Here is a 24,748-nt window from a genome sequence, read left to right as displayed (position 1 = left end):
TTCTTAAATTAAGAATTGTTTTGGTTGTCCTCTGGTTTTATGCAATGTTGGAAATATAAATACGTGGCAATGAATGTTTTCTACTTCCCAATGCCATATTATTTTAGTGCCTGCAAAAATTCCCACACAAAGCCTATTTTTAGTAAAGCATTTCGTTATTTTTCCGGGCCTTCCTGTGTGGAGTTTGCATGTTCTACCTGGGCTTTTCTCCCACATCCAAAAAAAAAGCCCATTCATGGTAGGCTGGTTAAACACTCTAAATTGTCCCCGGGTATGCATGTGAGCATGAATGGTTGTCCGTCTCCTTTTGCCCTGTAATTGGATGGCCACCAATTCAGGATGTCCCCTGCCTGGTGGCTGTAGTTAACTGGAATAGGCTCCAGCAGCCCTGCAACCCTTGTGAGGATAAGCAGTATGGAAAATGAATGAATGGATGTTAGAATGGACAATATTTGCACTGACATGCAATTGTGATATGTTTCTATGGAAAATTTTGGTCAGATAAAAAAAAATGTTAAATGGACACCACTCTGGTGGAATAAACCAAATACAGAGATAATTAAAAGGAAATATTTTTTATTTTTTTTAAATAACTAACTTGTGTTTTGTATTTAACATGCCTCCATAAAGTGGGTTTAATTATGTGGTGTAGGTGATGTGCCAATGTAACAGTATGTGCTATTTTACCTCCACCATATTAAGAGATTTTATTTCTTATTTTACAATAAATTGTCTTTTTTTTGTATGTAAATTACACACTCTTGGCGCTAGACGTCGCTGTGCAAGTCTTTGTCCTCTTCTCCAGCTTCACGGTATTCTAGCGCCGGTCGCTGCTGGCGGTCATGTTGGAACAGTAAGCCATACTAATGCGTATTATTTAAGTAAACTAAAACTATATGACATTCTGATAATAACTGTTTCCATCTTTTTCTTATTATTTTATTTGATCATTTGTATTCTATGATAGTTATAAGCGTTGGCTCTGTCCTAAGATGGCCGTTGTTTGAGGTTGTCAGTCCCCAATGAATCAAAGGGCGTACAAGACGGACTAGCTTTGCATTGTAACATTTATTGTTGCGCAATAATGAGCAATCGTCATGTGTTGCGACGACCTTCCCAATATGGCTGCGATGTAAGCACTTTGCGCACCCCTGTTTTTACAGCAGTTTTTTGTTGATATCTGTGCTTCGTAGTACTTCATCGCCTCGTATACTGGTGTCAAAGTCCAACTAATGCAGGTAAATCCCTTTGAAAGACTCCTTTAGTGCGGGGCGTGATAGTGGTGCTTTTGCAAAGACACTAGCTTCTTTAACTATTTTAATTTATCGAATTTTCCCCGGCAGTCCTTCATAATGAAGAGCTCCAAGGAAGCCATTCAATCAGCAGCTAAAGAGTTTTTGCAGTTTGTCAACAAAGGCGTATCTCCATATCACGGTAAAGTCTCCATTTCATTGCATTTACTAGATGTCCTTAAATTCTATTTTTCTTTTAAATCGCGATTCATGTGCACTCTTGGAGCCGAGGGATTTGATATATTTGAAAGTTGTGTTTCACTGCAATGCTGGCATAAATGGATAAAAAAATATTCCCAATTTTCCAAAGCTCTTTTGGACTAAATGTAGAAATTTGGATTTTAATTAAATTTCCTACAAGTCACGACGTACTGGTTGCCAATCCCTTTTTGTAATCACTTAAACTTGCTGATGACCGCACTATGTCATTTTGTGTGCAGTTCAAACTGTCTTGCAGATTTAGTTAAGATTGTAGTTGTCTTTCATCTTTGAACTTTGCTTCCCAGTGGCCATAACAATACCACACTTAAGACATCCTTAAAAACCTTTGACGGTGATTAGATTAGATCACTGGTTTGTATATCAATGTTTGTATGTCATCAACAAGTGCTGGCTCTAGAGGTGACTGTGTAGTTCCTTTACAAAAAGAATGCATTCAGCCAAAGCACCTTGTCCCTAACCTCTTTACCAATCATCTTAAAGCCTGGCTCTTATACGAACAAAATTTCGATCACAGCGCTGTCTAAAAGTCTGCTACTTTGTGTTTGTATATATATACATTGGTACCTCAAGATACAAGCTTAATTCGTTCCGGGACTTGTATGTCGGTATTCTAGTAACTCGAACGAATGTTTACCATTGAAATGAACTAAAATTGAATTAAAAGGCACAATTGCCTCACAGCTCTGGGATCCTGGGTTCAAATCCAGGTTATGTCCACCTGTGAGGCATTTGCATGTCCTCCCGATTTCCTCCCACATTCCAAAAACATGCACAGCAGGCTGATCGGACACTCGAAATTGTCCCTAGATATGGGTGTGAGTGTGCATGGTTATCTGTCTCCTTGTGCCCTACAATCGGCTGCCCATCGATCCAGGGTGTTCCCTGTCTCTGGCCTGGAGTCAGCTGGGATAGGCTCCAGCACCCCCCACCGCCCTAATGCAGATGAAGCGGTTCAGAAAATAAGATGAGATGTTCATTAACATGAATACATTAGTTACTGTGCTCATCTCAGAAAATCTCCGAAAGATAAACATTCAAAACCCAGTTAAAATGAATGGGATGTCTGTTGTTGTCCATGGCAAGCAATGAGTTAATGTTATCTTGTGAATGAATGATGCAAAAGTGCTCAAATAAATGATTTCTTCAGTGGTGGAAGAATGCCGGAAGCGTCTGCTAGCGGCAGGATTTGTGGAGTTAAAGGAGATGGAAAAGTGGGACGTTCAACCATCTAACAAAGTAAGTTGAGTTTGTCACCTACTGTTATAGTGCAGTGCACTTAAGAAAAAAAATCTGTCACCCATTAGGGCATTTTATATCATGATATCGATATCCTTCGATTTTACACATTATTTGGTAAAAAATTACACAAAAACTGCTTTTGTTCTGCTCACTTTACCTTTGAATTGAAATTAAACTGTTAAATATATCATGTTGTAGTACTGTCACCTTAATCTATCCCGTGTAAACAGAAACAGCACAGAAGAATACTACATATTTCTCAAATTTACATATCTAATTGTCAGCTAATACTTGTGATGTTGTTTTGACCTTTAAGACTGCTGCATTTTAAGGTAGCATTATATCATTAAACATTTTTTTCACCCTAGTTCAGATCTAAATCACCTGATTGTTTTGCTGATACTTATTACCAATCTGATTACTCACCTATTTATTAAGGAAAAAAAAACACTAAAATTAAATAAAAGGCTATACTTCAAAGATTATTTCCTACTGTTGGTATTCACATCCCCTTCTGCTATTTCTGACTGGTGTTTGAATGTTGCATACTACAAAATATAATTTTAATATCTCCGTACTTACTGATTATCTCATTGCTTTGTACCCTTAAAGAACACTTTAAAATCGTCTTTATTCTCCCCCAATTATGATATTTTAAAATCAACGTGATGAGACCAAATCTCTGTTCACATCATTGGGCCGTGGATATCCCTGATCAATAAATTAATATTGGAACAATTTGAGTTCTGTGTCGATTATGTGTTGCTATTTTCAATTGTCTTGTATGGGTTAGTCACATACATATGGCAGGGGAGGTCAGATGGTTAACTATTAAAAAGAAACAGGGACAATTGGGCAGGTAAAGTATATCATATCACACAGCACTATGCTGTTGTATATTTATTGTAGTTTCTTATGGTAAATTCTGTGTATTTTTCAGTACTTTGTGACCCGGAACTTTTCCAGTGTCATTGCCTTTGCTGTGGGTGGACGTTACTCTCCTGGTAATGGCTTCTCCATGATTGGAGCCCATACAGACAGCCCCTGTCTGAGAGTAAGGATTCAACACAAGTCTGTTTTTAAGGCCACTTATAATGACTGCAACATTTTATACTTTAGGTAAAGACGAGGTCAAAGAGGACAAAGCAAGACTGCCTCCAGGTTGGTGTGGAGTGCTATGGCGGAGGCATCTGGAACACCTGGTTTGACCGCGACCTGACCATCGCGGGCCGTGTCATAGTTAAGGTAATTCTTTTTCAAATTCAAGCCCTCGTACGGCATTGATTGGTGGATCTGTATCGCCGTACAGAGAGATGGCAAACTGCTCAATCGGTTGGTGCATGTGCCACGACCTGTGCTGAGGATCCCCCACCTGGCCATCCACCTACAGAGAGACATCAACGACTCCTTTGGGCCCAACAAGGAGAACCACCTGTCAGTATTTGAAGAGATGATGAGAATTGGATGCTACTTAGCTTGAGAGGGTGGAAATTGCTCATTTAATTGCCATGACGAAACTATTTTGGCGATATTGAAGTGTCATCATTCAATTCTATTCATGCAACTTTGATCAATTTGTTGATGTTGGCTGCAACCAATTTGGACTACCGTATTTTCACGACTATAAGGCGCACCCTCAATGAATGGCATTTTTTCCCATATATAAGGCGCACTGTTTATTTTGGAGAAAATGTAAGACTTTTAAGTGCGCCTTATTGTAGTGAAAATACGGTAATTGCTATTGACTTCCAGGAATGAAGCACTCACTACACAATCACCTCTAGAGCCAGCCATTGTTGATGTTTTGGATTTTTTCGTATAAAATATTGCAGTGGGGGAGGAGCTATATGATGGAAGATCTTGTAAACTAAGATGGCATCTGCATATTTAACAGTATTGATTCAGTTCAGGCGTTTTTTGTTTTTTTAATATCCGACAGTGGTGGTTTTTCGTTTTTGGTTTTCGTTTTTTTCCATATATAATACGCACTGGATTATAAGGCGCACTGTCTATTTTGGAGAAAATGTAAGACTTAAGTGCGCCTTATGGTCGTGAAAATACGGTATGTATGTGGCATTTACCATATTTTTCGGACTTAAGTCACAATTTTTTTAAATAGTTTGGCTGGATCTCTGATTTATGTCTTTTTTTTTTTGTTTTACTGTTTTTTTTTTGCCAAAGTTTAAAAAAAAATATTGATATGTTACATTAACGGATGCTTATTTTTTTTACTTTTGTTACTTATTTTACTATTCTAATACATTAATGTGTGATGTTGAATAAACTCAACTGGTTTCTGTTTCAGAGTACCCATTCTGGCCACCGCCATCCAGGAAGAGCTGGAGACTGGCGGCGCGGCTGCGGGGGACGTCTCTGGCGTCGCCAGCACGGTAAAGACAGCACTGAAACATCATGTGGAGGATGCTTATTTACATTTTGACACCATGTGTGTATATGATCTGTGCTTCTTCAAGGCTGATAAACACCACCCAGCACTGGTGAAGCTTTTGTGTTCGGAGCTGCAAGTGGAGCCTGAAGCTCTGCTGGACTTTGAGCTCTGTCTTGCTGACACTCAGCCGGCGGTGAGACAATGTCCTCGTCAATAACTGCCTGTAAACGGGTGAAGTATTGGCAAACCGACATTTTTGGTTTTTATTTTATGCAGGCATTAGGAGGCGTTTATGAAGAGTTTATTTATTCTCCTCGCTTGGACAACCTACACAGCTGCTACTGCGCCCTGCAGGTCTCACTAGCTCACAGAGAATGATCACGTTTCAGTGTGAATGACAATGATTTTGCAACTTGTCAGGCGCTGATTGAGTCCTGCTCAGGGGATTCTCTGACCCAAGATCCCAACATCCGCATGGTGACGCTCTTTGACAATGAAGAGGTGAGTTGTTATAGTTTATACCTGATCAACCTCTACATAGAATTGTCAGTGAAGTCACATAGGTCACTGTTGATTTGGGGCATTTAAGGGTCTGTTCCTATTAATTCTGAGGTATTTGCTACTCTCTTCCTGATGGTTTTGGCCTCTTAATTAATTTTGAGGCAAACACACATTAATTTCTGGACAATTACACATTATTTTCAATTTATTATAAGTCACTTTGTCTTCTTTTTGGGGCTATTATGCATCATTCCTGTTCAGTTTGGGTCGCTTTCTGTTCAATTATCGGTGACCTGTTCTTTTTGTGTCACGTTCTGTTATTTTTCGAGTATTGGTACACTTCCAGGTGGTTTTAGTCAGTTCAATTAATGGCGGAGCAAATGCAGGTCACTTTTGGTTCATTTTTGGACAATTATGCATTTCTTCAGTTTATCTTGAGTCTATTACACATCAATACCATTTTAATTTGGGGTCCTTCAATCTTTACTTTGCGTGTATTACACATCAACTTTTGTTCATTTTGGGTCGTTTAATCTTTACTTTGCATGTAATACACCGACTTCTGTTCAGCTGGTTTATTTTTGGTCTGTTAGGCATCGACTCCTGTTCATTTTGGGTCACCTATACGAATTTATGTCCAGATTTCGCCTTGTTCTATGTGATATCTATGGTCTGTTTTAGGTGGGTTCAACGAGCGCGCAAGGCGCTCAGTCCAACCTTACTGCCCTCATCCTCAGCCGCCTGGCCAGCTCTTCCTCCAACCCCACCGCGTTCCAGCAGGCGGCACCACTCTCCTTCATGATAAGCGCTGACATGGCTCATGCTGTTCACCCTAACTACCAGTCAGTATTCGAAAGATGACAAGAAAACCAACGCAAAGATTGCTTAATGAGCCAAACATTTAAAATTGTCAGGGAGAAGCATGAGGAGAACCATCGGCCAGCTTTTCACAAGGTAGTGTCACAAACCAGACTTGTTCATGACAAAAATGGATGATTTACATATTGAGTACCCTGATCTATCAATTTAACCCTTCGGAATGGTCAGAAATGAAATTTAATCATGCCTCATCTCATTTTCTGAACCACTTCATCCTTACTAAGATCACGGGGGGTGCTGGAGCCTATCCCAGTTGACTCCGGGCCAGAGGCGGGGGCCACCCTAAACTGGTGGCCAGCCAATTGCAGGGACCAACCGTTCACGCTCACACTCCTACCTAGGGGCCATTTAGAGTGTCTAATCAGCCTACCATGCACGTTTTTGAAATGTGGGAGGAAACTGGAGTACCCGGAGGAAACCCACACAGGCCTAGGGAGAACATGTAAACTCCCCACAGGTGGACATGACCTGGATTTGAACCCCGGACCCCAGAAATGTGAGGCTGACACACTAACCACTCGTTCCACCACCCCTTAAATCATGTCCACATGACTAAAGAAATACTTCACTGTATATTCTTGTTAAAAGGGGTTCTGCGATCTGTCATTCATTTCCGACGATGATATTTCAGGGTCCAGTGATCAAATTTAACAGCAACCAGCGCTACGCCACAACTGCCGTCACAGCCTCCGTTGTCCGCGAGGTGGCAACTCAGGCCGGTGTTCCTCTTCAGGTACCATTTTTATTTATTTTTATTTTTTTGGGAGTCACTTTTGTTTCCATAGTGGAAAACCAAGGTTCTTTTTCCGCAGGACGTACTGGTGCGCAACGACAGCACGTGTGGAAGCACCATCGGACCTATTCTTTCCGCTCAGCTGGGGATACCCGTGGTGGACATCGGGGCGCCTCAGCTTTCCATGCACTCCATCCGGGAGATGTGCTGTACTTCCAGCGTGTTGCAGAGCACTGTGCTCTTTAAGGTAAGCACTATTAATGATGAAATTTTAGACAACCACCGGTAAACGAAGCATTAATTAGAAAAAATAAGTATATGTTAGAAATACATTCTTGTTTAAAATAATCAGTCACATATAACACGTTGTATTGTGCAGGTTCAAACTGAGAAAAAAGACTTAAGAGAATAAAGTCATAATATTATGAGATGAATGTTGACAAATTACAACAAAAGTCATGCATCGACTAATGGTACGTGAAAAAAGTTGTGGTATTATGAGATTTAGTATTGTTATATCACATCTTTACGTTTGTTAAAAGGCATAGCTGCAGTAACTAACTTAGCTAAGGTAACTGTTCCTTGTTTAACAGAATGCTGAACCCTCTGTTAAAATGAACTAACATTTGTACAAACGCTTATCCAAACATTTGTATAAATCCTATTGATTATAAATGTATTGACGGTCCATGTGCCAGAAAATTTATCACATCTTTATGTAGGAAACCAGTTGTGAAATACACCCTCAGGAGATGCTCAAAATTATAAAACATTTTATTCTAGGCGACATATGCTCCGTAAAGTATGTAAAAATATTATTTACGACTTATTTATTTCTTACTGTGACGATTTTTTTGTCTCTTAATATTATGAAATTGTCCTCATTTTGCGACCTTAATTTATAATACTACAATTTTTCTCATGACTTTAATCTCGCATTTCATTGTATTCATTTTACTTAATAATTATTAATGTATTTTCTCATAATGTCACCACTTTTTTCTCCTAGTAATACTATGTATGACTTTATTCTTGTAATATTACGACTTTACATATTCTGACTTTATTCTCTGATTTTATTTTTGTGGACCTTTTTTTTTCCTTTCATTCTTTCTTTCTTACTTACACTTCCACAAAATGTATTGAAAATGCTTCCTGACCCATAAATATCTTTCCCTAGGCTTTCTTCGAGTTGTTTCCTCAAATAAGGAGGTCACTGCTGGTCGATTAGAAGCAAGTGAACAAGGATAACCAACATGAGGTGGATTCACTTTAGAACATAATTGCTTTCGTAGCACTTTTGATCAATGGCTATAAATGCATTCTGGTATGAAAGACATAATTTTCTTTACACACCTGTATTTCGGCCCTCAATAAAGGACATTCAAAGATTAAGCAACTACATTGCAAGCTGTGTTTACTCTTTATGACATTCTTTTTGTGACATTTGCCTTTAAACTATTTGAATTACAGTAGAACCTTGCTGTACCACCGCTACAGGGTTCAAGTATCAAATGAAATCATGGCACATCATTGGTTAGGAGCCAGTCAGTCACAGTATTGTAAAATTCTCACATTGTGAATTAAATACAAGCCTTAGTTGGGAATGGAAGCCATTTGAGGAGCTGGTGGTTTCTGAACAAACTTTAAATAAATTGCTGGAGTCAATACTTGAATTGTATTTCTACGACAAACAGCAAAAATCATATGAACTCTGGGTACTCTGGTTTCCTCCCACATTCCAAAAACAGGCATAGTAGGCTGATTGGACATTAAATTGCCCTTAGGTATGAGTGTGAGTGTGAGTGTGAATGGTTGTCCGTCTCGTTGTGCCCTGCGATTGACTAGCCACCGATTCAGGGTGTCCCTCACCAAAAGTCAGCTGGGATAGGGTCCAGCACGCCCCGCGACCCTTGTAAGGATAAAGCGAATGAATGTCTAAAACTGTCCATGGCAGCCACTGAATTGGTTCAAAGTTATCCTTTTGTGCTAGAACAAGAACTTCCCCAAATGTTCACCAGTAACCTTTATTTTTCTAAGTTTGGTGCGGTCCTTGTTCTGTGGCTTTCTGTGATTTAGCGCCCCCTTTTGGCGATATCCGCCACCTGTCGCCTCATCATTCTCCATCCCCGCAGCAGAAAGAGGCGACCTAGCATCTTCTCCTCCTCCTCGCCAATGGACCGCTGCTAGACCGCCAAGACCCCTTCCTTGAGCCGGTGGATCATGAAGGGTCGTCGGTCGCGGGTGGTCGTGTGCGTCCTCCCCCTCTTCCTCTTCCTCCTCACCGCCTCTTGTCGCCTCAGCACGGCCGCCCGACACGGTGAGTCGAGCTCCGGAGAACGCTCAAAAGAAAACAGCCCCAAGTCGTTGGCTCACTTGACGCTCGATATTATTATTATATTAAGCGCATTTAAAACCTTTTTTTCCGCTGTTTATGAGCTGCTTCAAATGCTCAAATCCACTTTGGCGTGTCTACGTGAGCAGTTGGAATGCGTCCAGCTGACGCAAATAATGGATAATTTTCATATTGGGTGGGGGCAGGGAACACTTTATCTTTTCCAGCGAAATGTGCTAAAGTGTTGTTTTTTGTTTAAATTCCAAAATGGTACTGCTAGAGTAGCTGACCTGTTGCTCTTTTGAAAAAATGAGTCACAGTCAATCATCTATCAAGCGATTATATTCATCCAAGAGTGAAAAAAAACTGTTTTCCAATGACATTTCAACAAATTTTCCACTGATACCGATTTTTCATCGCACTTGTGTGTAGAATCTTTATTTAAGAAACAAGAAATCTTCTTTATTAGTCTGTTTTTCCATGTCTTTTTCCTTTTTACCTTGTTATTATCACCATTATTCATTTTGGACCTCGTATCATACCAGTCTACCTCGATCAATTGCTCATCTTATTAATGATTGCAATTCCCCTTTTTAAGGGATAATAAACCTTACAAATGCAACACATTTACTCACATAGGGTGCACTTAAATGTCTAACATTTCCCAGAAAGCCGATGTAGTGCCCGTTCAGTCGGTGCACCTTTTGTATGTACTAAATTCAAGATTCTGTAGATGTCGCTGTATGACGCTGACAGCTTGACTGTCTGGGTACATTGCTTGCTGACGCGCTATATTTATATAGTGAAACGGCAGACGTGTGAATGGGCAAATCCTGTTTAAAGCACCTACATGGCTTTATTGCAAGAAGTCAAATGGGCCACATACTTGTGAGTTTTTACAATATATAACAATATGTATAAAAATAGCCCATTTATACAGATTTGCGTAAGTTGGGAATTTTCCTAGTGGGTGTTTTCGTCAGTATAACGGTGATGTTTTTTCTCTTTAGATCATTTTTAATGTCCTTTTGGAATACTTGGTAAAAAATGAACATTTTGAACAAGTTCTTGTATGATTATGTGCCAGCTTTATGAAGTTGAATGCGTACTGTTTTAGCAGGACCGTAAAAAATCCTTGTGTCTCTAGTCAACTGAAATTGCCCGATGGGAAACATTAATGATTACCATGTGACACTCACTTTGTTTTATGATCTCAATCACCGACTTGTCAATAATTACTGTGGCTTTAAATGACATAGAAGGTGAGTGGAGAGTGGGTTCATGATGGAGGAAGTGAGGCGCTTAGCAGTCCATTAAAAGAGGAGTCAATATTGTGTGTGTTCACATAGGAACAATCATCCTTGTCTTGAAGTCACGTCAGGCCCCCGTTAAGAAAATTGTTAAATGTTGTTTCTCATTCTTGCTTCAGTTCTCAATCTGCCTCTTGATTGTTGTATTTTAGACTTAACAATATGGCACACATTTTTAATGGTAGACAAATTTGTTTGCTCATGCAGTTGTTGTGAATCTCACCCAAATGTATCATTAGTTGTAACCACCCGAGGCTCATTCTTTCATTACTGTAATTTATCCTGGGAAATATTGTTTCTTGTGAATATGTTAATATTTTCTTTTTTTCTGGGAATTGCATAACAAATAAGCCATATTAATACAAACAAATAATTTAAAAAAATCACATATATATATATATATATATATATATATATATATATATATATATATATATATATATATATATATATATATATATATATATATATATATATATATATATATATATATATATATATATATATATATATATATATATATATATATATATATATATATATATATATATATATATATATATATATATATATATATACATATATATATATATATATATATATATACATATATATATATATATATATATATATATATATATATATATATATATATATATATATGTATATATATATACATATATATACACAAACACATACACACACACGTACACATATACATACACACACACACACACATACACACACATACATACATAAACACATACACACATACATATACAATGTCTGTCATGTGTCGGTTCCACCGACTCACAGAGATAAAAATCCAAAAGTATTGTACCATTGGTTTTCAATGGTTGCAACCGATTTAATCATTTTTACTCCCATCACTTTTGTTAATACTGTTTTTTTTCCAATTGATTTTCTGAACTTACATTTGAGCAAATAAGGACTCCTTCAAGGTTTTTTCATTTCCAGAGATTTGCAACGCTTGACAGGTTCATGTTTACTGAACGTGTTCAATTTCATGCTGTCGTGCTCAACATTTTATTGCATTTTATAACCTCTTGATTTGGCTTGAAATGTTTTAGCCTTAGATGAGGCCAGGGTTGAGGCTTGAGCAAGGTGTTACATGCAAGTGTGTGGAGGAGGGATTAGTCATCTCAGGGCACAGTATGGTGAAGCTTTATTGTTTTGTTACGCCATTGTGTTCTTGTTTTTGATTTATTCAAAAACATTGTCTCAGCTCGCATCACCACTCCAGTGCTCTGAATGTCCTAAATTAAACTTGTATCATCGTCACTGACAGCCAGAGATAAAATGTCACCATCAGACAAAACGTTGTCTTTCCCACACTCCTACTTGAATGCCTATAGCCGTCAATGGCATGGAAGGGGCTAGAAATTATTTATTTTTCAGTCATCAATTACACACAGGATAATAATGAAACTCTAATGAAATTAAATAGTTGTATTTATAACGAACAGTTAGATGGCCTTACACCTGCCAATGTTTACTGCCACACAAGCCTCCAAAAGGTAAAATGGAGCACATTCATTCATTCATTTTCTGAATTGCTTATCCTCATAATGGTCGCGGGGCATATGGGTCACACAATGAGGTTAATATTCACCCATGCTAAAGTGCCTAGCCCGAAGCGCTATTGTCTTACAGAGAAGACTGAGTCTGTTTTTTTTTTTTTTGTTTACAGGCTGCTTTTTCGAAAAGAAGCTTTGCCCAAGAGATGAGCGCTGTAATGATGGTAGGTTGCACTAATCTCCATTATGTGTTTTGCTTTTGAGACCAGCTGTTTTTTTTTTGAGTCATTATAATATCCCCGGAAGCATACTGAGCCGTAATGACATGTCATTACGACTCAGCATGAATATGTGGCTTTCGTGGCTGCATCACTGACAATTGGCGCTCCCATTAGGCTTGAGGATGTAACACGAGTCAAAGTAGATCTTGTAAATCAGATTGTTGTGTCAATGAGATTCAATAGAACATACGAGAGAGAGAGAGAGAGAGAGAGAGAGAGAGAGAGAGAGAGAGAGAGAGAGAGAGAGAAAGTGGGAGGAAGTGCAACGTAAACATGGTTCCCACCGTCAGCCGCGATCCTCCAATTGCAGACGGCGGAAGCCGTTACTATGGTGACAGTGACATCACCTGCCTGACAACTGCGGGCCTTCGTTGTGTGCGGGAGTGAGTTTGTTTTGATCGGAGATACCGGGAGAAGACATTGGATGACTCATCGACGTACGCCCAGTCACCTCTGCAGTAAACGTTGATGTGATTTTTATACGTAAAAGGTGCCTGAAAGGGCAGCGGTCTAAGTATAGAATGTAAAAAAAAATATGCTCACTCTATGGATTTCTGAACTTTTGCAATTTTGAAATGTGATTGTCTGCTAAATTTCTTGTGGAATACCATGAGAATCCCATTGTTTGCAGAGGGAAGGCAGTATAAACAACTAAAATACACCAAAGTAGCCAATAAATAACAAGGTCTTGTTCAACACACAGTTATTATCTGTTCTTCCCAGTTGTGCACAATCCCATTAATTTTAGTTAGTTTTTTAACCTTTAATGACATTTTATGCATCCATACTTACAGTCAGTCAGTTCAATAGAATATATAGTATTCAATTTCAATAGTGGCGGCCCGGTGAATGAGTGGTTAGCGCGTCGGGCTCACAATGGGGATCTGGGTTCAAATCCAGGTGGGTCTACCTGTATGGAGTTTGCATGTTCTCCTGTGTAAATTTTCTCAGGGTACTCTGATTTCCTCCCATATTCTAAAGACATACATGGTAGTCTGATTGGACACTGTAAATTACCCCTAGGTATGAGTGTGAGCATGAATAGTTGTCTATCTCCTTGTGCGCTGCGATTGGCTGGCCACCAATTTAGGGTGTACCCCGTCTCTGACCCAAAGTCAGCTGGGAGAAGCTCTAACGTTACACTAGTGAAGATAAAGCGGTCCAGAATATTAGATTAGATGAGATTAGAATTTTATTGAATTCCGTATTCGGGAAATGTCTTGGTTGCAGTAGCAAGACAGACACCAGACACATAAGACATTGTAGACCTAGGAAAAAAAACTGGAGCCACACACAGGAAATCCACAAGATGGGGACTTTTGGAGGATTTCAATATTAAAATATCTGAACACCCTACTATATTGTAAATTCTCCCACTTCACATTCATGGAGGGGTCCAAAATTTTCCTCGTAGGTGCATGTTCTCTGTGAGATAGTTAATCTAAAAAGAAAAATCACAGTGTATGATTTTTTTGAACAATTAATTTGTGTGATACAGTTGCCAATAGGTATATGAACTAATTCTGCTTTACATATATATATATATATATATATATATATATATATATATATATATATATATATATATATATATATATATATATATATATATATATATATATATATATATATATATATATATATATATATATATATATATATATATATATATATATATATATATATATATATATATATATATATATATATATATATATATATATACACACATACATGTATACACATACATGTATACACACACATGTATACCTTTTTATAAAGCGCACTTAGTATATAGGTATAATATATATTTGCACATAATCTGTTCCCATACAGACGGATTGTTCGGACAATGTGGTAGCCCACACCATGATCCAATCCAGTATGTGGTGTCGGCACCTGCTCTCTATAAGCTTCAGGGGCTCCTTGAAGACTTGATGGCGCAGGGTAAGTCTCACCATCAACATTTATCTGTTGGAAATCACTTTTGACACTTTGTGGACTGAGCAGGTATGACCTGGAGGGATGACATCACCCAGGCAATAGTCGGTCAAGCTTTGAGTCACATTCCGACCATTAGCTCCTCACAGCTGCATCATCGAAAACAGTGAGAAACAAACAAATCACACCAGAAATGTCTCAGGGAAGAATTTATGAATACATATTTTGCTCTTGTGTTCCCAGGTTGCTCACTACTCGTGCAGTTTTAAGAGCTGGAGAGACAAGTGACAAACAACGGATCCAAAAGTACATAGATTATCTGACAATGGAGCCGTCTCCATCTTCCATGCATGGACAAATGCCTATGCTGGATTCCCAAATGTACAACCAGGTAAAAGCAGTTGCGTTCTTGTTACAAAGGCTTACATTTTTTAAACACATTTGAAACTTTTAAAGGGTATCCCTTTCTGTTATCAATAGCAGCTAATGAATGTCTCCAAAATTATGCACACAATTAAGAAACAAGTAGTAGTACTTATTTTTAACTATGTATTCATTTCTATTATTGCAATACATGCAGAAAACTACATAAATACATTTCTGGAGAAATTGCATGGCAATATTTTCATGCTTTTTGTTGAACACAACATTTCACAACATTTTAAATGTGTGAAATTGGTATTATATTAAAATGTCAATAGTCAAAGAGAGGAACCTTGTATACAAATGTGTCAACGACATTCAGTGGGAATTTTTCATTTAAAAATGTTTTGGGAAGTCTGCAAAATGAGTTTTTTTGCAGGGCAAGTTCAATTGATTTGCCGTACATGTAAATGTTCTTATAGGTATTGAATCAACCATTGGAAAGGTTTTTGTCTCAAAAAAGAAACAAAAAAAACCAAAAATAAATCTAATAACAATCATATGGTGCCATGATATTTTAAATCATTCATATTTAAAATGTTGATGATATAAAGGTCCTATTTTTGAACACCATGTTGGTGCGCTGTAAAGACATTTACAGTGGAGGACAATGGAAGCACTTGATGTAAAAGGTTTTCACTATTTATGCTTCAATTCTGTTATTATTCTCATCAGGATGAAGTTGAACGTTCCCTGAATTCCCTGGAAGATATCCCAACAACTCAATTCATCCGCTTCTCCCCTCCACGCTCCAGATCCAGAGGAAAAGCTCTCAACAGGGACCAGCAACTTCTCCAGAATTTAGTGTCCTATTACTTAGACTCCCCTGTCCAGGCTGATTCTCGCCCCAGGGGGGAACCTGCACAATCTTTAGCGGCAGCTTCCGCCTTCAAAGAGATTGACTTCCCACTGGGCTACAACCAGAATTACATTTCCCAAGTTGAAAATCTTCGGTCGCAGAGCAATGTAGCGTCCAAGTACGACGCTTTGGCGGGACTGGACGGTGAGAAAACTACAACTGATCACTTCTTTATGTGAATTCGGAGAGTCTTCGGGTTACGATGTCCTCGACCTACGACCTTTCGACTTTATGTCTCTTCCGCTTAAGTCTTCTGCACCAAAAGTTTCTGGTGCATCTTCTAAATTGAGCCAAAAGAATAGCAATTAAATGCCTGTGTTTTCACAGGTCTTAACGTGGCCGACACAATCCTAACATCGCCGATAGTCAAAGTCAAACAACCTCTGGATCACGTAACCCAAAAATAAGTTACATAACAAATCGGCTTGCATGTTTTCTTCACGATCGATTATTCACTGACGAGAGAAAAGGGAATGGTGGAGAAATTTTGGTTTTTAGTTGCCGCAGTAGTCATTGAAAACCCAAACATTCCATTTACCCATCAGCAATTATGGTTTTAATGTATCTTACTTTAGCCACCTGATTGTGTAGTGGTTCACTTGCCTTCGGTACTGGCAATCGCAAGCTCGATTCCCGCTGGTGGTTGTATGATGCATACCCGTCAACCTCGGCGAATTGCTCCCCTTATTATTGATTGCAATTGCCCTTATTAAGCGACAAAAACCATACAAATGTAACGCTGCACATTATTAATCATATAGGGCGCTATAATTCACCACAAAGTAGACGTAATGCTCATTCATTCGGTGCACCTTTTGTATGCACTAGATTCAAGATTCTGTAGATGTCGCTCTATGAAGCTGACAGCTTGAATGTCTGGGTACATTGCTTGCTGAAGCGCTACATTTGTATAGTGAAAAGGCGGACGTGTGAAAGGGCATATCATGCTTAATTGCCTGACAATATTAGCAGTGGATGAGGTTTTCGCCTGCTACCAGTGACCGAGACTAGACATTAGAGCCAAAATGAGTAAAACGAGATCGATTTTACAAAAAATCCCATACAAAAGTTGTTATACAGCGTACACAATTTGAAATGATCAAAAAACATATAAAATACAGGAAAAATGTCTAGGTTGACAGGTATGTGATTGTAAATGTGAATCCAGCAATCCTTACAAGGATGCGCAGTCCAGAATATTAATGAATAAATCTTTTTTTACTTTTTTTCATTAATTATTTGGACGACAATTTCGACTTGAACAAAACAGAACCTGGTCATAACTCAATGACTCTCTGTATTGGAACATGGATCCGCAAAGTTGTATTCTTTTAAATTTCGTCCTATATGAAGATCCAATAGTATTCTATCTGATGTTTATTTCTATTGCAGCAAGCTCTGTGGCACGTCTTCAGCGGCTGCTAGACAAATATGGCCTGGATGTTGACGATTTGTCCCCAGAACAGCTAGACAAAGTGCCGGCTTTGCTCAAGCAGATGCAGCTAGAGAAGTCCTTTGGCCTCAAAGCCATTAAAGGTTTCAACATCCTTCTAATGTGTACTCGAACGTACAATACAGGAATTTAGCACTGATCTTTGATGTTTCCATGTTTCAGAAAACTATGGAAACAATGTCGGCACATTGAAGAAGGTGAGTGCGATGACTTGTCCACATGCAGTCATGGTTTATTTTGGAAATATTATAAAATATGTATCCATTTTTTTGTTTCCAAAATGCACATTTTGGAACCTTTAACACTAATTCGTTTCCATATAAAATATTGTTAGAGGCACTTTTTTTTACAAGCTGAAGGCCTATCAAGTCGGTTTTTAAACTAATTTTTCTCCTATTCAGATACAGATCATGATGACATTTGGTCTATCGAATCTATTCCAAGATTTTCTTCCCAACTAATTACTGCCTAATTAAACAATGGAAAACAAGATACTATATATTTTTCTGTTGATGGGCATCACTTCCTCTTCATATCCAATATAAATATTCTCCAATCAGAAAAAAAGTGGCATCTTAGTCCAAAAATTCTGTCAATTCAAGTCCAGAAAATGTTCAAAATCATCAGAAAAAAAGCCGTGATTGGTATCAAATCAATTGAGAGTGAGTGCAGGACACAGTTGTACAGTTTATAAAAGGTAATTCATCTTTGTTAATAAATCCTCACTGAGCATGTTAATTGATAATGAATTGAATTCAAAATGGTCCGAAAACAGTTGCATTTGTTTTAAATAGGTAAGTAATTACCTTAGAATATACCAGTAAAGTTAACGGAATGATAATGCAATCCGACAAATACATCACAGGCAAAATGTCAGCCTGGTTCTGCCTGTAGTAGCACATCAGTACTTATTTCTTAATGGTACATTGTTATATGTACTGTACTCAATTTAAGTCACATCCTGTACTACAAAAGTACACATTTAAGCCATTTTCCATCGATTTTATGATTCTGGCCACGAAACAACATTTGTTTCAACTCTGAAATACTTAACATCTTTTTTATGTCAACATTTTCCTCTCAGTTTGGGAAATCTTCAAAATGTAATTTAGCTTGTTTCACAAATGTTGTCTTTTATCAGGTCACAGAGAGTTTCAGCGAGAACAAGATCGCCGCCCCAGATACAGTGCCGATCAAGAAGTATTCTAAACCAGTGGTGGTCCCAAAGAATAGCAGCCCTCCCCAAGTGGGAAAGGTGGAACAAAACAAATCTGACATGTATGTCTTATACGGGCAAAATGCTTTTGGGATGACTTTCTTTGACAAATACTCCTTTCTGTCCTTCCGCCAGGGATTCGGGTGTAGCGACCACTTACGGGACAAAACCAAATGAAGAGAACCTATCGGAGAAAGAAGGTAAGTATCGTATTGCTGTTGTAGGTTGGCCATTCTGAAGTATTCAATAGTAACAAAATATAAATTCTGAATACGCTCACAGTTAAGAACATTCAGAAATCCGAGACAACTTTGAAAGTCATGCAGCCCAGCGACAACCAGGTGACAACAAACAGACATACATTAGATGGAATGAAACAGTTACCCTAAATGAGAATTATTTGGTTTGATCTTTTCAAAATTTGTTTTGTTTTGTCAGCAAGTGGAGAAGTTTGCCAAAGCGTCACCTGTGGCTACACGAGTTCAACCTGGCTCTCGCTGGGTTTCTTCTACCTTGGTGACTCTCGCCTGCATTGTTGGCATCCTGTTGGCAGCCCTCAGTGTCACCTGCCTGCGCCACCATGCCCACCGTTTGGCTGCCAAGAAACTGGGCCTGGCGCCGCAGGGTGGAAGCTTCAGCCATCAGGAGTACCAGGTACGAACGTGTAAAAAGTAGGGACTTGCACACATTCTTATATATTATATTATTATTATGATAAAAGCAAGGTGGAAATGCATAGAGATCACTCAGTCACAGCTGGTACAAGGCAAATTCTCTCCAATATGGTACAATCCAGACTTTGAGGTTAACAAAATCTCCATTTATTTTAACACATTCCACAAAAATGAGATAAATCAACGTGTTAACAAACACCGGTTGCACTTAATGGGACAGCACATATTAACGAACATATTTATATTGAAAATTGAAAGTCTAGTGTAGGGGTGGCCAAGTCCAGTCCCCAAGAGCCCCTAGCCACTCTGTTTTCCATATCTCCCTCCTCTACCACACCTGAATCAAATGATCAACTCAACAGCAAGCTGTCTAGAAGTTTGATACCAATCCTGATGATTTGATTCAGGTGTGTTGGTTGAGGGAGACAAGGAAAACAGGACTGGACTTGGCCACCGCTGGTCTAGCGGCTCTCAGTCATGCATATAGCGGCTAGACATGTATACTGATATATATCAAAACTGACAGGATTAGCAATGACATCGCAAAATGTAAGATATAGACTCGTTGATATCGAATGTCCCAGTATTGGGTTTCCGATTACACATTAGTAACATTGCCTGTGCCTTTACCTTACCCAATCACACCATTATCTGAACGATGTCCTGTATCCCGTACTCAGGTGGTGTCCCCTCGGTAAGAGTAGTCATATTGAGATAACAATGCTACTTACATTAGGTAGCATATTTATTTATTTTGATGTTTTGTATCATTATTTCCACTTTTCTACAAATGTGCCCGTAAAGAAACTCAAATTTACTATTCTCCATGTCGAAGCAGGTGAACAGTACAATAATATGAAATGATTTCAAACCCTGCCTCAATTAAGAGTGGAAAACAATGATTTAGATGACTTGCAGGTCATTAAACTCCCATGAGATCACTTTCTGTTTGATTTCTGTTGCAACATTGGATTTTTTTCCCCTGACCTGGGCTCAAAATCAATCGAGGCAAATTTGGCATTATATACTGAATGGTGGAGTTTGTCTTTTAAAATTTTGGCAAAAAGTTCACAGATATGTGCACATATGAGATGCTTTATTAATGAGATTGGAGACATTTTAAGTTTAGTGAATACAAAAAGAACAACGTTAACAACTGAAGACATGCATAACTTGCTCACCAGGACCTGTGTCGCCAGCGTATGGCATCCAAAGGTGCTTTTGGACGCTTGGAAGCAGCTGCCCTCGGTGCCGTGGGTGGGACGAACGCGGCTGGCGCCGGCAGAGGATCTGGTACAGCAGGGAGCGCCGATTCGAGAGTGAGCAGTGTGTCATCCCAGTTCAGCGACGCAGCCCAGCCCAGTCCTAGTTCCATCAGCAGCACTCCGTCATGGTGTGAGGAGCCAGCACAGGCAAATATGGACATCTCCACTGGGCACCTGATTCTTGTACGTTTCAAAAGTTCTCTTTTGTTTCCATCAAAAGTGTCCAATGAGAGGCTCTTAACCTCTGGCCCACTGTGTTGTGCAATGAAGCAGTGAAACATTGCCAATTCTAGACATTTTCTCTAAACACAGAGACTACCAAAAAAAATTAACAGTTACTTTGCTAACATTAGATTTTGCTTTGGGGGCAACTGAGACACCTGAACAATGTGTGCCTCATTCCATAGTTACATGTCTCCTTACCCAAACAGGCCTATTAAAATTGTAATTGAAAACAACATTCTCAATTTTAAAATAGGCCCTGAAAAAAGTTAGCAACCAAATTTTCCAGATGAAATGATTGTATTTTTTTTGTTAGAGGTTGCCAAATGCTGTCATCCCTGAATATCTCCACAAAACCTTTTGCAAGTAGCGTCTGCGAAAGGAACTGATTGTCATGGTTCCATTTTAAAACAGGCATACATGGAGGACCACTTGAAGAATAAAGACCGTTTGCTGAAAGAGTGGGAAGCTCTCTGTTCCTATCAGGCAGAGCCCAGCAGTGTTACCGTGGCTCTGAGTGAATCTAATTTCAAGAAGAACCGCTTCCACCACTCACTGCCTTGTGAGTCCCGACAGCACCTTTCAGCTGTCGCACTGCAACACGGAACATATCACAAATACTTCATATCTTTGTCATCTTAGACGATCACACCAGGGTGAAGCTCAAACCCGAGATCAACCCTTCTCGTTCTGACTACATCAACGCCAGTACCATAGTAAGTTTGCTTTTTTTGGGACCTGTTTAATAAACACTTGGCAGTCAACTCATCCAATTGGACCCTCATTTCAGATTGACCACGACCCTCGGATGCCGGCATATATCGCTACTCAAGGGCCACAGTCCCATACCATCTCTGACTTCTGGCAGGTGAGTGACTCATATTAGATCTTATACAAGGTGCAGAGTTTGGAGTACAGTTATAATGTTTTTACAGCCTCAATACCCCGATACCAAAAAGTACTTTGATTTTGGAAGAAAAAAAGTTTTAAAAAGTTGTAAGCATAGTGTGGACTCAATTGCTAGGACACAAAACTGGGGTTCAGGTGGCATTATTGTTTTACCAAGAAGGGGTCGAAAGTAGTGATGGGTCCGGAAACATCAGTGCATGAGCCAAGAACATTTTAGAAAACTTCAATTCCGATGCCTTGAATTAGAATGTTAGCAGTAGAGTTTTGGGCTTTTAGCTCACTGGTCAGAACCTTCAGCTACCTTCTAAGCCTCAGACGTCATTGGTCGTGTGACTTTAGTGAATGACTCAAGCATCGACGTATTATTTTAAACCACTCTGTGTCAGGAAGTGTGACACGAGCTCCAGCGCCTCAATTTCATTTGCCCATCACTACGTAAAAACAAACCACAAATGGCATATTTTGGCAAAGTAGGAACTCTAAAATACAAACGTGTTTATTACAAGTGTAGTTTAAAATTGAAACTATGTGTGTTTATGTCAGCTCTGGGGTCCTGCATTCAAACCCAGATCATGTCCATCTTTGTGGAGCTTGCATGTTCTTCCCGGGCCTGCGTGGGTTTCCTCCGGGAACTCCGGTTTCCTCCCACATTCCAAAGACATGCATGGTAGGCTGATTGGACACTCTAAATTGCCCTTAGATATGAGTGTGAGTGTGAATGGCTGTTTGTCTCCTTGTGTCCTGCGATTAGCTGGCCACAAGATTCAGGGTTTCCTCTGCCTCTGGCCCGGAGTATGCTGGGATAGGCTCCAGCACCCCTGAGGATAAAGCTGTTCAGAAAATGAGATGTGTTTATGTCACGTGTCGGTGTGCAGATGGTGTGGGAGACTGGTTGCTCTGTGATCGTCATGATGACAGCTCTGGTGGAGGAAGGGGAGAAGCAGTGCGACCGCTACTGGCCAGATGAGGGCTCCTCGCTCTATCATATCTATGAGGTGAGCGCAGCACATACATAAAAAAAGACTGAAGAAGGCACTTATAGTGATATTATCTTGTGACATGGGTTACTTGTAGGTGAACCTGGTTTCAGAGCACATCTGGTGCAATGACTTCCTGGTGCGAAGCTTTTACCTGAAGAATGTTCAGACCCAGGAGACCAGAACCCTGACTCAGTTCCATTTCCTCAGCTGGCCCGCACACGGGATCCCCAGTTCTACACGTCCCCTACTGGATTTCCGCAGGTATAACCGCAGTGACTTCTAAAACAATGCCAGGAACAGAAGAAAATAAGATGAAGGAAACAGATTTTTCTTATGCCTGTGGTTTATTGTTTAACATATCTGTCTGTGTCATTCTTGTGGTCTGCAGCTAGTAGTCTGGGTCCAGTTGCATAGTCACAAAAATGATCATGGACTGATGTGGCTGCAACAAAAGGCCAATCATACAAATGAACAACTTTTTGGACTCCTTGGCTGATATTGACAGCGGGGACGTCCAATCCATTTGAACTGGGAGTTTGTACCACCGCTAATTGGAACTAGTCGCTTAATTTCTGCCCTTGTGTCATTTGTAGTGGTCTATAAGTCTGAATACATAAACACATTGAAAGGAAATATGTATTTGTTTATTATCGGTGAACTGGGGGTAAGACTTACGGTCTTGCCAGTTTTTATAATGCATTTATGGTTTGTACGAGTAGAGTAACCAACTTCCATTTCTATGTCAATGACAGCCAACGAGTTTAATTGACTTTGATCCAGGATTTATTGATGGTGGCCAACATTTCCTGCTTATCTCGTTCCAGGAAGGTGAATAAATGCTACCGAGGACGCTCATGCCCCATCATTGTTCATTGCAGGTTTGTTACAATGTTCATTTCAAGATAAAAACTCAATTCAAAACTAAACATCGTGATTGATATTTTCTGGTTTTAGTAACGGGACAGGTCGGACTGGTACATACATCCTCATGGACATGGTTCTTAACCGTATGGCTAAAGGTGAGCTTTCATATTTGGACGTGGTATCATCACTACAAGGGTGAAATATTACAGTCTGTATTTTTTGGGGTGTCGGTTGTACTAAAGGTGTGAAAGAAATCGACATTGCTGCAACACTGGAACACGTTCGTGACCAAAGGCCTGGGATGGTTCGTACTAAGGTAAGCATAGTTTACAAATAGCCTCAAATTTCTCCATCTAAGAAAAGTAAAGGAAAAACTCTGACTTTGCTATTTTCAGGACCAATTTGAATTTGCCCTGACTGCTGTGGCTGAAGAGGTGAATGTCATCCTCAAAGCGATGCCTCAGTAAAGTGGTACCCATGCTCTGACCGCCTTTTCTCTCCTGACTGCCTTTTGCCTTGCAAGTTAACAGTGATGTCACACCAAGAAAAATCTATTGTAACCTTTGGGGAGGATCTGTACAATTGCCATAGATGATAGCGTCAATGCACGGGTATTACCGGTAAAATTACATTAATTGACATTTTAAAATGCCGTCTCCCTGCCTGCTACTTAATTAAAAAAAAAAACTTGACCTCTGGGAAGTATGAAAATCAGGTGTCACTCATACTTGCATAAATCTGACGTGATGATCCAGTGACGTTTTTCTTGCGGGAGCCTCAAGTGTTTGCTTGCTTTGTGCTTATGTGGTTTGTTGCATATTGTACTGTTTAATATACCACCTTTATGCCTCAGGAAGAAATTGATTTACTTTATCAGATTTACTCCTTTGGTAAAGTATAAGATAGCAAGGGTGATACTCGTTGATGATCGGTACTCATGACACCTGCAGAATGCTGGTCCTTTTCTGTGTTGTATTGCTGTATACCTCATGCAATTTAGAAAATGAAAAAAAAAAACAGTTCAATGACAAAATATTTTATTACTGTGAAATTATGAATAAATATTTTCGTGTTTAAGTGTTGCAATCAATTTGTTTCTCTTTGTCTACTCCTAAAATATGAAGCACTGTTACTGCAAATATGCTTTTATTGTCTAAATATTCAGTTTGTTAGACAAGACATTTGCCTTTCACCCGAATTCAACATGGATGGGCTCCAGAAAC

The 24,748-nt window shown here is 39.2% G+C and overlaps 2 protein-coding genes across 2 annotated transcripts; both read left to right on the top strand.

The window, feature by feature from the left end:
* The first annotated feature begins 1,069 nt into the window (after positions 1 to 1,069).
* On the top strand, positions 1,070 to 8,654 carry dnpep (aspartyl aminopeptidase). The gene is made up of 15 exons (XM_077717704.1): positions 1,070 to 1,238; positions 1,344 to 1,434; positions 2,662 to 2,750; positions 3,694 to 3,807; positions 3,873 to 3,998; positions 4,063 to 4,187; positions 5,059 to 5,143; positions 5,228 to 5,335; positions 5,419 to 5,496; positions 5,563 to 5,643; positions 6,325 to 6,485; positions 6,558 to 6,597; positions 7,154 to 7,255; positions 7,335 to 7,502; positions 8,436 to 8,654. Exons 1-15 carry the CDS (start codon positions 1,233 to 1,235, stop codon positions 8,484 to 8,486), a joined length of 1,425 nt encoding a protein of 474 aa, XP_077573830.1. The 5' UTR covers positions 1,070 to 1,232; the 3' UTR covers positions 8,487 to 8,654.
* A 688-nt stretch (positions 8,655 to 9,342) lies between these two features.
* LOC144204987 (receptor-type tyrosine-protein phosphatase-like N) lies at positions 9,343 to 24,611 on the top strand. Its single transcript, XM_077729000.1, has 22 exons — positions 9,343 to 9,575; positions 12,612 to 12,662; positions 14,556 to 14,666; positions 14,730 to 14,826; positions 14,904 to 15,051; positions 15,759 to 16,086; positions 17,335 to 17,478; positions 17,558 to 17,592; positions 18,537 to 18,673; positions 18,747 to 18,811; positions 18,894 to 18,952; positions 19,050 to 19,265; positions 20,470 to 20,733; positions 21,187 to 21,334; positions 21,415 to 21,488; positions 21,563 to 21,640; positions 22,557 to 22,676; positions 22,756 to 22,922; positions 23,486 to 23,539; positions 23,616 to 23,680; positions 23,768 to 23,841; positions 23,921 to 24,611. Exons 1-22 carry the CDS (start codon positions 9,479 to 9,481, stop codon positions 23,990 to 23,992), a joined length of 2,604 nt encoding a protein of 867 aa, XP_077585126.1. The 5' UTR covers positions 9,343 to 9,478; the 3' UTR covers positions 23,993 to 24,611.
* The last annotated feature ends 137 nt before the right edge of the window (positions 24,612 to 24,748 follow it).

The sequence above is a fragment of the Stigmatopora nigra genome, chromosome 1 (genome assembly GCF_051989575.1).
Source record: "Stigmatopora nigra isolate UIUO_SnigA chromosome 1, RoL_Snig_1.1, whole genome shotgun sequence".
NCBI classification, from domain to species: Eukaryota; Metazoa; Chordata; class Actinopteri; order Syngnathiformes; family Syngnathidae; genus Stigmatopora; species Stigmatopora nigra.
The sequence above is the reverse complement of the archived record's forward strand: the minus strand, read 5'-3'. Positions and strand labels throughout refer to the sequence as shown.